This window comes from Sturnira hondurensis, unplaced genomic scaffold, assembly GCF_014824575.4.
Source record: "Sturnira hondurensis isolate 20B ecotype Veracruz unplaced genomic scaffold, ASM1482457v3 Scaffold0004474, whole genome shotgun sequence".
NCBI classification, from domain to species: Eukaryota; Metazoa; Chordata; class Mammalia; order Chiroptera; family Phyllostomidae; genus Sturnira; species Sturnira hondurensis.
In genome coordinates this window covers 13,642,761-13,656,158 of record NW_028077105.1, presented here as the reverse complement: position 1 = coordinate 13,656,158, position 13,398 = coordinate 13,642,761, and the positions used below count along the sequence as shown (strand labels likewise).

General features: G+C 34.5%; 1 protein-coding gene across 1 annotated transcript in view; it reads right to left on the bottom strand.

Annotated features, from left to right (window-relative positions):
* The window catches only part of LOC118986781 (triadin-like), a 49,433-nt gene that overhangs the window by 4,250 nt on the left and 31,785 nt on the right, over nt 1–13,398 (bottom strand). Inside the window, exon 10 of the mRNA XM_037045878.1 lies at nt 1,438–1,480. Coding sequence (XP_036901773.1) covers nt 1,438–1,480 — 43 coding nt within the window. The remainder of the gene's footprint in view (nt 1–1,437; nt 1,481–13,398) is intronic.

Genomic DNA, 13,398 nt, shown 5'->3' with positions numbered 1-13,398 from the left:
TTCCATGTTGGCAAAACATTTCCCTTTGAGGTATTTTCCTTCCAGGGAAACAAACAGAAATGTTGCTCAGGCAATATCTGGTGAATAGGGAGGGTAAGCAAGGGCGTTATGCCATTTTGGGTTGAAAACTGCTGAACACTCAGTGCAGTGTGGGCAGGTGCACTCGAAAATCACCCATCATGGAAGGATCAAACATGTTGAAAGAGTCTTCAAAACAATTCACTGAAGCCGAATGCAGCCTCTCACAACACGAGCTGGTGCACTGATACGGATGGGTTCCTAGAACACTCACCTAGTGCAGGAAGCCTATACCACAAGGGGCCTGCCCTCCAGAAGATAATTCTCTTTTCTTTTGGGTGCCCTTCATATTTATGACATAAATTTTAAGTGTTTATGTGATATAGCCACAAATTATTACCAGGAGGTAAACAATTGAGAAAAATGTTGCTGTATAAATCAGAAACATGCCCAGACTGACTTCATGTATTTTGCAACAATATCTAAAAGTGTTAACATTGATTGTTTCCCTATATTTCTCACAGCTCAGTAATTTGAATGGTTATAAGTATTTCTAATATCTAAACAGAGCTTGGGACATAGTAGGTACTTAATATGTATTCAATGAATCACATACTATGTAAAGTAGAAGGCATTTGCTAACATAGAGGACATTTTTGTAATTTCCTGCAGAAATACATTCAAAAAGCTTTGTAGAACTCAGAGAACACTGACATCATTTCCTAAGATAAATGTCTGTTCTTTACTTTAAAACATTATGTGAAACAAACACCAATTATACCTATTTTTAAAATTGACTCTTTTATTCAGTCTGTCCAGCAACAATTTTAATGCATATGTGAATTAAAAATTGGTATTCAGATGACATTGCTTTACCATCTGAAGAAAAATGTCTAATTTGGAAAAAGTGGAATAATGAGAATCTTGGATACTGAATTTTGTAATTGAATGTGAATATTGATAGCATTACAAAATTGACGATCACCAAAATTGAATGTTAAGAGCCTACCATATACCTAGAAAAATAAAAAAAGAACTTTCAATCAATTTTTTTCTTTTTGATGTAAAAAAGTTCAGCATGTCAGTTAGACTGTCTTTTTTATAAAGTGGACTGTAACACACATTTAAGCGCAGATTCAGCTGAAGTGCTCAGGATAAGAGCTGTGTAGAATGGTTTGCAGTAAATACCACACAAGTCATTACTTCATAATTCCTCCAAATTTGTGCCTCTTGCCTGATACAAAAAGTGATGACCTTCTCTTTGAAATAAAAATGACCTTTTTATTCTTCATGTTATCCTTCAGGTGAGTGCTAAAAATCTTTTTATTTTAATACTTCTCTTCAGAGAGTTTTCAGTTTCCATTTATATTTACCATCTTTAATATAGATTCATTTAACAGTTTTAATCTAATTGTAAACTTACTTTTTTGCTTCTTTGTGGAAGACACATCTTCAGCTTCTTCTAATGGATACAAAAATATGAAAGAGTGTGACTTTTATATTTATAGCTATTACATAACAAATATGTAGGGGACTGAAAATATCTAAATAGTACAAAAAAGAACAGGAACTACTTGCCCTTCTTACAATATACTTCAGATTCTTACTCAGATTATATTCAACCTTGTACTTTGGACTTTGATGGATAAGAGCCAGTGATAGAAGAGGAGCCAATGAAAGAAAAGAGTGTAGCATGCTACAGGCAATCGTTCAAATACGAAACTGTTACTGATGTGTCGGACACTGGTGAGCAAGGGCTGTAGACCTTTTCTTTCTTAAAACAGAGCTTTGGTGCTCAGAGTTGTAATGTGGGAAGTGTAGAATCTGGTTGCCAAATGACCACTTTAGTCGAAATAATCCTAAATTTGGGAAGCCATGCGTTTTCAGTGATCACCTTAGCCATGAAAAAATAACAGCAGGCTGGAATTCTGAATCCTTTCCTTTTTTTTATCTGAAGCAAGGGCTCTGTTTGCTGTTGTGATGTGTAACATGTGTTTATCTAGAGATGGATAATTTGAAGCTGTTCATTTGAACTATTTTCTCTAGGTTAGAAGTTCTTAGATGGTCTCCTTGGGCTTTGTAGATGGGGTTCCTGTAAAATCCAACATGTTCAGATGTGAGTATGTGTGTGTGTGTGTGTGTGTGTTTCATCTAAAGTTAGGTTTTAGATTTTGTCAAATTGTATATGAATTTAGGAACCTTTCTTCTCAAGGTGTGATCCAGGTACCAGTAATTTCGCCGTTATTTGGGAAACAAATGTAGTTCTTAGGCACTAACTCAGACTTCATTTGAACAAGACTGTGAGGTCATTCATGTATAAAATAATTTGAAAAGCAATGGTTTAGAAGTCAAAAACATATTAAGAGTAGTTGTTCTTAATAATTCATTTGCTTAAAATATCTAAAAAGTCAGTACTCAATAATTTGTCTTAAGACAAGTATGAATTATTTTTCAAAAGACTCAGGTACCCCATTCCTTGTGTTTTTTTCAAAAGGACCATTTTCTACACTGTTAATTAATTCCGGGCATTGCCGCAGGATTTACATTTTCATGGAGAGAACAACTCTTAGGCAAACTTTTTTATTGTCTACGGACAAGTTGAGAAGTAGAATAGAAAATATCTGTTATATAACAAGCCAAACTAGGAAGTCAGGAAAATCTTGATGGGAGAACAATGCATCAACTTAGTTGAAATTTTTGCAATAAAGATAAAGAAATTTAGCCCTGGGAAGACTCACTCAAGATCGTTCATTTCGTTGTACAAGATTTTTCTGAGATTCAAGGCTTTCTTTCCTTCTCTTCCTCCTTTCATTCTTTCCTCCCTTCCTTCTTTCCTTCCTCCCTTCCTTTTTTCTTTATTATATTGCTGCTAATATAGTCAAGTGATCTTAATTTTTCTTAATGAAAATATGTCAGACTCATATTTGAACATTCGTGTGCTTCTCCTGCTGTCAAATAATATCCTCCTAATCCTTGGTGATGTAATCATTTTGAAATATTGTTCCTGCAAGCAGATTGGTCAATCAATGCTTCTAATAATTACTTGTAAATAAATCAATGTCTAACTAGTAAGTTTAGAATATGAAGATACATACACGCAAACAATGGAAAAAAGCTGTTTGTTTAAAAAGGGTCTACCACATAGACACTATTTAGGAAAAGAGACGCTAGGTCAAGGACACTAAAATAAAACAGGCAGTCCAAACATTATGGTCTTGAGAAAAAAATTCGTAAGTGAACTTAAGATAATAAGTTGGAATTCTTTGAAGCTGGAATATCTTCAAAATGTTCTATAGAGTAAAAAAAAAAACAGTCTATTTTTCAGATTTCTCGATAGAAAGTATAGTATTTCATGGGTTTTAAGAGTCCCGGGATCTCTTACCTCATACAATCAGCATCTGGTGTGTCCACAAACAAGAGCTTCCAGACACTAAAGACGCACCTCTGATTTAGAGCACAGTGGGGGATGAATGCCATGCCAGGACTACGGTTGGCAGGTGGCAATGGGCTGCTAAAACAAGGAGGGCCTGCACTGGCCCTCCCAAAAGTCCCCGACTCCTAAGTCCCCTTTCAAAACCACTATCACTTTTGGAATTCCAAGAATTTGAGGTAAATGGATTCTTGTACACAATGTAGGGCGAGAGAGGAATATCCATCTACGTATTTCATTCACAGACTAATATTCGACAATTGCAAAGACAATTAAAAGACATTAAAAGATGAACTAAAGTTTAAGCATAGAAACAATCACCCTTAAGATGCACTATGTACATTGCTTGGTCTTTTGTGAATTCTACTTAAAAGTACATAGTAGAATAATGTGAAGGTAATTATAAGTCAGAGATACTTCTAACACAATATAATTAAATGACCTTCAAATCTTTATACCAACTTTTTAGCATTCTGGAAAAGAGTCAGTTTTATATTATTTATTCATATTTGGCATACCAGCTGTTCACAAATAAACAGAAAAGAGGTAAAATAGGTCAGTATGCAAATTTTCTCAAATAAGAAAGAAAGGTGATCTTTAAGAAGAGATGTTGTGTGACAGAAAAACTGGGAAATAGAAACAAAATTACTATTCCTTTTTTCTACAGTGAATTATTCAAGTTTTAACCTGATTAGTTTTCTAAAAGATTTAAATATAGACCTAACTCAGTTAAACACTGTATTAAATGACCATGGTTTTAAACTGTCCAATAAACAGCTATAAATAAAGGTACAGTATAAATGGTTATATGGTATTTTGAAGTAACTAGTACCTGTATATATAATCATGTGAGAATTGTAGATAAATCAATTAAAATATTTTAATTGTGTAATAAGAATCTGGCAGTGAGTGTCTATGGTAATGTCTATTAAATGTTCATTTAATTTTGTTTACAAAATAAAAATGATACAGGCCGTTTCACACAAAAATATGCATTTCATTATTGTAGATTATAGCACACTTAAACTAAGACACCCATTCTCTGGATCTATTTGTTACCCCTGGAGGAATAAATATGGGTAGAATCCTTAGCTTCTTTTTTCCTCCACATTCTAGCTTCACAGTCAAACTGAAAATTAACTTAAAGTTTTCCTGTAATTTATTCATTTAAGGAATAGTCACTTTTCAGCTATAATAATTACAATGAGCTCTCTTTCTCTGCCCCATGTCTTTTAGGTATTTTACGTGTTTTTGCTCAAGACTCACACTAGACCTATTAAACAGGCAGAATAATCTCCATTTTACCAATGAACTTTAAGGTTAATGAAATTTGAAAAGAATTTCCCTTCAAGCAACACATTTTTAAAAAGTGTTAGAAGAACACAAACAAACAAGAAAAATATAACCAAAGATGCTGAAATAGAGAATAGGCTGACAGTGACCAGAGGGGAGAGTGGAGGGAATTTCAGGGGAAGGGTTTACAGGAACTACTATAAAAGAAACATGGACAAAAACAAGGGGGGGGTAGAAATGGGAGGGAGGTGGGGAACACTGGGGGGTACACTGGGATGGGAGTAAAAGGCAGAAAACTGTATTTGAACAACAATTAAAATAAATAAATAGATAGATAAAAGTGTTAGAAGAAGATAGAAAGATAATTTTGCTCCTCAACTTCTAGACCCTTGTGATTTTAACTAAACTAGTCTATCTCCACATGCAAAGAAGCACTTTACTATGTGCCGGAGAGAACCAAAAAGAAACCCATGCTACCAGGAAGTCATTGGCAGCCAAGTGGAGAAAATGGACATGTGCTCACACAGATATAAGATACTACAGACATCAAGGTGGTGTGTTCCAGTTGTCAGAATAAATGAGAGATGTTTCCAGTGTGGAATGGTCACCTCCTCCTATGGAGATCAAAGAAGGTTTGTTTGTTTGTTTTGGAATCTATACCACTGGCGATGGACTTTGAAGGTTCATTTACTCAGAGGTGGGAAGAATATTCCAGCCAAAGAGAACATCAAGACCAAAGTTTTGGATGAGAAATGCTAGGAACATAGAAATAATTTGGGTTGAAACCTGTGATGGGATTTAAAAAATGATTATAGAAAAATATTTAAAATGTAGTTTAAGGCTGAATCATAGAGTCTCTAGACCCCCAGCTTAAGAAATATAGAATTTATTCTAAATTTGCCATGAATAAATATTGAACATTTGTTATATAAATGGCCTAATCAATTTGAAATATTAGAAAACTTTATCAGTAGAAAAAGAAGAATGAGAGAAATCATTGAGAAGGCAGGTTAGGTTTCAGAATAGTTTGAGGTCTTGTCCAGAGAGGTAGCCAGCAAGTTTGGATGACTTGGCCAAGGAAGAGTATAGAACAATAGTAGGAGAGAGAGCTGAGAATGCAAGGACTCAGTCTCTGGGGAAAATGTGCAGCAGAATCCCAATACTAAAATCAAAATAAAATAAAAAGTTCAAAATTACGAGAGCCAAGAGAGGAAAACATTTCAAAAGTTGTGGTAGACCAACAATGTTGAGTACAACTGAGTGGCTGAGAATGGAGGAGAATTAAGAAAAGGTAATTAAGCTTTGCATTTTGGAGGTCTTCACTGAGTTGGAAGCATACACCTTATCTGAGGAAAATGTCGGGGTGTAATATTCAAGTTGCATATAGTTAAAGCCCAAATAATTTGTGAAGAATAGTTCAAGTAAAGAATTTGTGGGAACCTTTTTTCAGGACTGTGATCATAAGTGAAAGCAGAGCAAAGGCAAAATGGATTCAGTAGGTGAAAGGGTAAGAATTTTACATGAGAAAGCAGGCAAGGGGAGGAGCATTTCTTCAAGTAAGGCCTGAAGATACATGATTGAGGAGCAAGGATGAAGGGAGATAAGATGGGATGAAGTCAAAAAGGACATGATTTCTAAGAAGCATTACTGTTCTTAGAAGATCATGGGAGGGCAATGTTAGGTAAAATAAAGATAAAGATGAAAAGAAATTGTAATTCAGAGAGAAGGAGCATTTTAAAGAATCCACAATGATGGCATAGACTCTTCATTTTGTTTTCCTCATTTTTAAGATAAAATGTTCTGTGTAGCATCTTGTCTGCTTTGCGTATTCTTGGCAAACCTAATAAATAAATAAAAACTTCCTAAATAATGCATGAAGCTACTGTACCAGAAGTTACTGTACCAGAAGTTACTGTACACTTAAGTTCATTAGCAGCCTATTCTGATTTGTGCAGAGTTTCAAGAAATACTCATAGGTAAATATCTGGAGTTCTTATGTACAGACACAAAGGCAAAGTGTGGATTTTTGTGTTCTTTGTTATTCTCCTTTCTTTATCTAATGCTCTGCACCACTTTGTCTTTGAAGGAATACCAACAACTCCAAATTATTTTCTCAACTGATGGCTGGATTATGTGTAAATACTATGATGAGATATTGCACTCTAAAGGTTTATTTGTTTTTATTTTGAATGAAGTCCTGGGGATCCACAGTAGTTCAAAGCAGCAGCTGACAGTCACTTTATTTTAGTTCTCAGGTGTGAAAGTCTTCTATGTACGTTGGTATTTAAAATAATCCTAGCCCTGGCTGGTGTAGCTCAGTGGATTGAGAGCGGGCCTGCGAACCAGATGATCGCAGTTCAATTACCAGTCAGGGCACATGCTTGGGTTGCAGGCCAGTTTCCGGCAGGGGCCAGTTCGCTGCAGGGGATGCATGAAAGCAACCATACATTGATGTTTCTTTCCTCTCTCCTTCCCTTCCCCTCTAAAAAGATAAATAAATAAACTATTAAAATAATCTTGAGTTTTAAAGAAAATTAACTGGTACACTGAGCAATGGTCACAGAACTCTTGAAATTGACCCCTGGGAATAGTAAAGTATGTAGAGAGAGTTTACATTTGGAATTTTGCACACAATGAAGCCAATGGTATTCAACAAACGTGCCTGTCCTGCCACTCTGAGGAGATAAGTCACAACTATCTTAAGGGCAATGTCAGAGCAACTTAACATCCCCAGTAAATGAGTGAGTGCACATTGCTGGTTTCCAAAGACTAATAATGAGCAGTGACAAACATTTCACCTAATACACCTTCTGCACAGACTTTCTCTAAGGCACTAGCAAAGGGAGTGATCAGAAGGGGGTTTATTCAACTGATTTCAGTCAAAAATCCATGATTTATTTACTCTTAATTCAAAAAATAGCAAGGTTTTAAGTCTACCTTAAAATAAATGAGATATTCTTATTATGATTTTATTTATTTTGACACAAAAGCTTAATAAGAAAAACATGTTCTTAACTAGGGAAGTAACTCAGTATTATGCCATAATCACCATCACCATCATTATCATTATTCTCATAAGTGCCAATTAATAGCCACTAATTATGCACCAACCATTATTTATGCACATTTTATCTTAATTAACCTACCCCAAATTTCTTTAAGATTTTATTTATGTATTTATTTTAGAGAGAGGGGAAATGAGGAAGAAAGAGAGGGAGAGAAACATAAATCAGTTGCCTCTTGCACACCCCCCAATTAGGGACCTGGCTCACAACCTAGGCGTGCACTCTGACTGGGAATCAACTGGTGACCATTCAATCTGCAGGCCGGCACTCCATACACTGAGCCACAGAGCCAGGGCTACCCCAAATTTCTTATTATTATTACCCACATTTTAAAAATAAGGTTACTAAGCATAGAAATATTTAGTAAAATCCCAAGTTTATACAGCTTTTATGTCATGATAAGAACCCAGTCCTTCCAAAGCTAGTGTCCCTATCTGACACTACCATCTAATATCTTTTGTGCGTCTACTATTAATTTGGTGCCAATTTGTTTTTAATAAAAATGAAACCAGTGTTAGTATTCATTAACATTCTCTTCTAGCAAGTGATTTTCACCAATATTCAACCCCAGCAAAGAAATTCCAACAAAAAAATAAAATCAGACATTTTTAAAAACAATTGTTTGTATATGTATCTCCTGAAATAACATTTAATCAGTACATTACAAAAAGGCGCATTTCCCTTTTTTGAAGGTTTGTGCATGTATGTGTTAACTGAGAATGGGTGTGTTATAAAGAAAGTTAAATTTAGGATTCTGTTATGAAAGGCTGCCTAAAGTTTTAATAACAAATGTAGGATGGTACAATTGCCTGGAAGTAGGACATCAGAGAGTTTACTTTTTCACTTACAAAAGAAAGTCTGAACCCTGGTTAAAATAATATTTTTAACAAATAATATATTTGTGGGTAACATTACAAAATCACTCTGGGGCACTCAAACTTCTGATAATAGGATAGATAACAAGGGCACAGTCAGACCGTGGCAGTGATGCTGGGTGAAAGAAATCTGTGGAATCTCTCCTGCCCCAAAGTGGGAAAGGCCCTCTTGATACATGAAGGATGTAGTCAACCTGCAGACAAGTGCCTATATGAAAATGAATTCAGGCACTAAGCGTGCAAGGGGCAAAGTTGGGATGGAGATACCCCTTGTTATGTCAGTGATGGTGGGATAAAAATAAAACTGTCCTAAGGGAATCTGAGAACATACAGCAATATATGATTTAAATCTCCTCTGAATGTCCCCTAAACAGAGAGCAAAACTCATGAATAGTATTTATAGTAAAATGGAATGAAGTTTAAAATACATGTGGATTGAGACAAAGAGTCAAAAATATACCAGGTATCAGTGTTTCTAAAGAAAGAAACAGGAAAGCAATGAGAAGCTGAGAGACCCGAACAACCAAATATACAATAGACATTTTTTGAAAAGTGAGTCAGGCCAACTGGAAATTGTCAGCTGAGAGTGGAAGGGACTTGGCCCAGTTCAGCAGCAAGTGAGCAGGAGGTCCACCATGATGTCTGAGTGATGGGGCCACGGGCGACCCTATGACCTTGGAAAATGATGAGCTAGGGCTCATTCCCAGGACAGCACCCCGCAACTGGTGAGGAACTGGGAGTTGTGGAATAAAAATTGAGTGGGAGAAGGGCAGTTCAGACAAAGAAAGATAAGGTCAGATGTAGTAAGGGAAAGGAAAAAATATAAAGTCAAATTCAAAGTTTCAGTCACAGAAGGAAAAGGGTCATCATGAGTGTGAGTCTGAAGAAACAACAAAACAACAAATTTACCTCACAAAAACTTAACATATTGAAATTTTTTACTCAAAATTTTCAATATATATGAAATGCTTTAAAAATAAAATATAAATTAATAAATGAGGACAAGCAAAAGGAGATTGTGAGAATAACCAGTAAGATTTAAAAGTAACTATTATAATAAACATTGGACAAGTTAAATAATACTACATAGAGCTGAAGAAATAGTGAATCTATTATCTTTATATAATAATTTCTATATTCCATGTAATGAAAATTTAAGAAAATTCTTTTGGCCATGTTATTATTTTATAACACACTGACTCATTCATAGTCACATGATTGTCTGAAAAAGTAAAATAGTTTTTCAAATGAGAGTTACATACTTATTTGGAAAAACTGGCTTTCTAAAATCTTTAACAATTTTCAATGCAGGTGTGTATATCAATAAAAATAGGTTATGCTTTTATTATGACAAAAGTATATTTTAGTTACATGCAATTATATTCTTTTAAAATGAGTCCTCAGCCTAAGAAACATGGACATGTTAATTAAGAAAAATACTATTAAACTTTATATTCACAGAGTCCTTGTTCAATTTTATCTTGTGCTTATTTAAATTTGCAGACACATTTCCAAGGTAGCTTACTTCTGATATCTAACATTGTTGCAAACTTATTAATTTGCCATATTTATATAAGATAAATAATGCAGAACCCAAAAAATCAATGGGCATTTTAAAAGCTAAAAAGCTATAAAAAGCAAATCCTGGGTGTAAATTATAAACAAAATTGCCTAAAAAGTGGCAATCTTGGCTAGTCCTCTGCTGGGGTTGTTTGAAGTTTCATTAAAAACTAATTAACTTCAAGAAGAGATAAATTTTTATCAATGTTGACTTATAAAATTGAATTTACCATCTTTGATATCAAAATTAGATCTCAGGAACTTTATAATAATCCCAAACCTGTCTGTGCAGATAGTTTTGGCAAAATGCTCACTATTCATAATCGAGAGCATTGTGACAGAACAAGATGACAACATTAAATTCCCAATAGGATAACATTCCTTATGAATGTTCTTACTATATTACACCTTTTAAATACTCATTTTGAGGGGAAAGATAGCCTAACTTTACTTAAATGTTCACTACCAGCAGCAAGAACAAAAAAATGATGGATTCTTATAAAATCTTTTTTTCTTGAAACCTCAGCACCCATTCTTATAAATTGATTATTGATGTCTCAGCTCCATCAAGAGCCCTGCTCTCCTCTAGACGTGCATCTTCCCTTGGCACCATCTGCCAGTTAATGTATTTTTAAAATTTTTTGCTTTATTTCATACTTTTTTCTTGGGAAACTTCCTGGAGACTAAAGTTTTAAGACATAGAGTTATTTATTTTTCAGGGAAAAAGATGTCAAAAGTCCTAAAATAGTATCAGGAGGAAATGGTTGCTCCATTTGAAATTCAATGATGTATTTATTTTGTTTTTAATTTTAAGATAATAGGTCTTAAATATGATATAATATAATACCCCTTGATGTGTTTTTCTAAACTATGGAAAGCAAATTATTCTTTATATTTTACCATAAATACAAAGAAAACAGATGCAGAGTAAAAATTAAATAAATATTTAGCAACTAGAACGCTACATTCTTTAAAAAAGAAACCCACACAACAAGCACCGATTAAACCATAATAGACTATGAAGCATCAAACACTTGATTTTGCTTTCTTATACATTCAGCTACCCTCTTTCTTTTGGTTGGAACATTTAAGCTATTTATATTTAAGGTGATCATTGATAGATATGTATATAGTGCCATTTTTATTGTTAGATTGTTTTCCTCTATTATTTTTTCTTTCTCTTTTTCTTTTTCTTAAAGCAAGCCCTTTAACATTTGTTGCAGAACTAATTTGGTGTTCACAAATTCTTTAGCTTTTTGTTTCCTCTGGGAAGCTCATTTCTCCTTTGATTTTAAATGATAGCCTTACTGGGTCAACTAGTCTTGGTTTTAGGTCCTTGTTTTTCATCACCTTGAGTATTTCACCTCACTCCCTTCAGGCCTTCATGAAATGCTTGTGTTGAGTAATCAGATGTCCATCTAGTTGGTGATCCCCTGTAGGTAACTAACTGTTTTTCTCTTGTGGCTTTTATGATTCTCTCCTTGTCTTTAAGCCTTGCCATTTTAATTATGATATGTTTTGGTGAAGCTCTCCTTGGGTCCAACTTGTTTGGGACTCTCTGAGGTTCCTGGACTTGTTTATCTTTTTCCTTCACCAGATTAAGGAAGTTTATGGTAATTATTTCTTCAAGTAGGTTCTCAATCTCTTGCTCATGCTCTTCTCCTTCTGATATTCCCATGACATTGATATTGTCACACTTCATGTTATCCAAAATATTTCTTAAGCTGTCCTTGTTTTCAAAAATTATTCTTTTTTCTTTTTGCTGCTCTGCCTGGGTGATTCTTTTCTACCTCATCTTCCAAATATATTGATTCAGTCCTCTGCTTCATCTAATCTACTATTCACTACTTTCAGTGTATTATTTCATATATTGTATTCTTTATTTATGACTTCTCCTTTTTTATGGCTTGTATATATTTTCTCATGCTGTTGAGTATCTTTATAATCATTACTCTAAACCTGATGCCTCCAACAGACCCATATCACATGGAGATACACACAGACTAAAAATAAAAGGATGGAAAAAGATATTTCATGCAAGTGGAAAATGAAAAAAGGTGGGGTAACAGTACTTATATCCAACAAAATAGACTTTAAACCAAGACTATGATAAGAGAAAAAGAAGGACGCTCTATAAAGATAATGGGAACAATCTAACAAGAAAATATAATCCCAGTAAACATTTCTGCACAAAAACAGGAGCACATAAATACACAAAGCAGCTCTGATGGACATAAAGGGAGAGATTGACATAAGTACAGTCATAGTGGGGGATTTTAACACCTCATTGACTTCAGTTGCTAGATCATCCAGGCAGAAAATTAACAAAGAGACAGTCACCTTGAATGACACATTAGATCAAATAGATTTAGCTTCTATCCCCAGAGCATTTTACCCCAAACAGCAGAATATACATACTTTTCAAGTACACATGGAATCTTATCTAAGGCCACATATAGGATACAAAACAAGTCTCAATGAATTTAAGAAGGTTGAAATTAGGTCAAGCATCTTGTCTGACCATAATGTTGTGAAGCTAGAAAGCAATCACAAGAAGAACATTGAAAAACAAGGAAAAACGTGGTAGCTCAATAACATGTTATTAAACAATGAATGGGTCAATAAGCTCAGGAAGAAATCAAAGATACCTTGAAACAAGTGAAAATGAGGACACAACAACCCAAAATTTGTGGGACACTGTGAAAGCAATCCTAAGAGGGCAACTCATAACATTACAGGTCTAGCTCAAGAAACAAGAAAAAGCTCAAATAAACAATCTAATTTTACATTTAAAGGAACTTGAAAAAGAACAACAAATAAAGCCCAAGGTAGGTAGAAGGAAGGAAAACATTCAAGCTAAAATTTTTTTTGCACAGCAAAGAAAATCATCAACAAAATAAAAAGCCAACCCACAGAATGAGAGGATATATTTGCCAATGCATCTGATAAGGGGTTAATATCCAAAAATTATAAAGTACGGACAAAACTCAAGACCCAAAAAACAAGCAACCCAATTAAAATATGGACAAAGGACCTGAATAGACACTTCTCCAAAGAGGACATATGGAAGGCCAATAGACATATGAAAAAGATGCTCAATATCACTAATCATCAGAGAAATGCAAACCAAATCCATGGTGAGATACTAGCTCACACC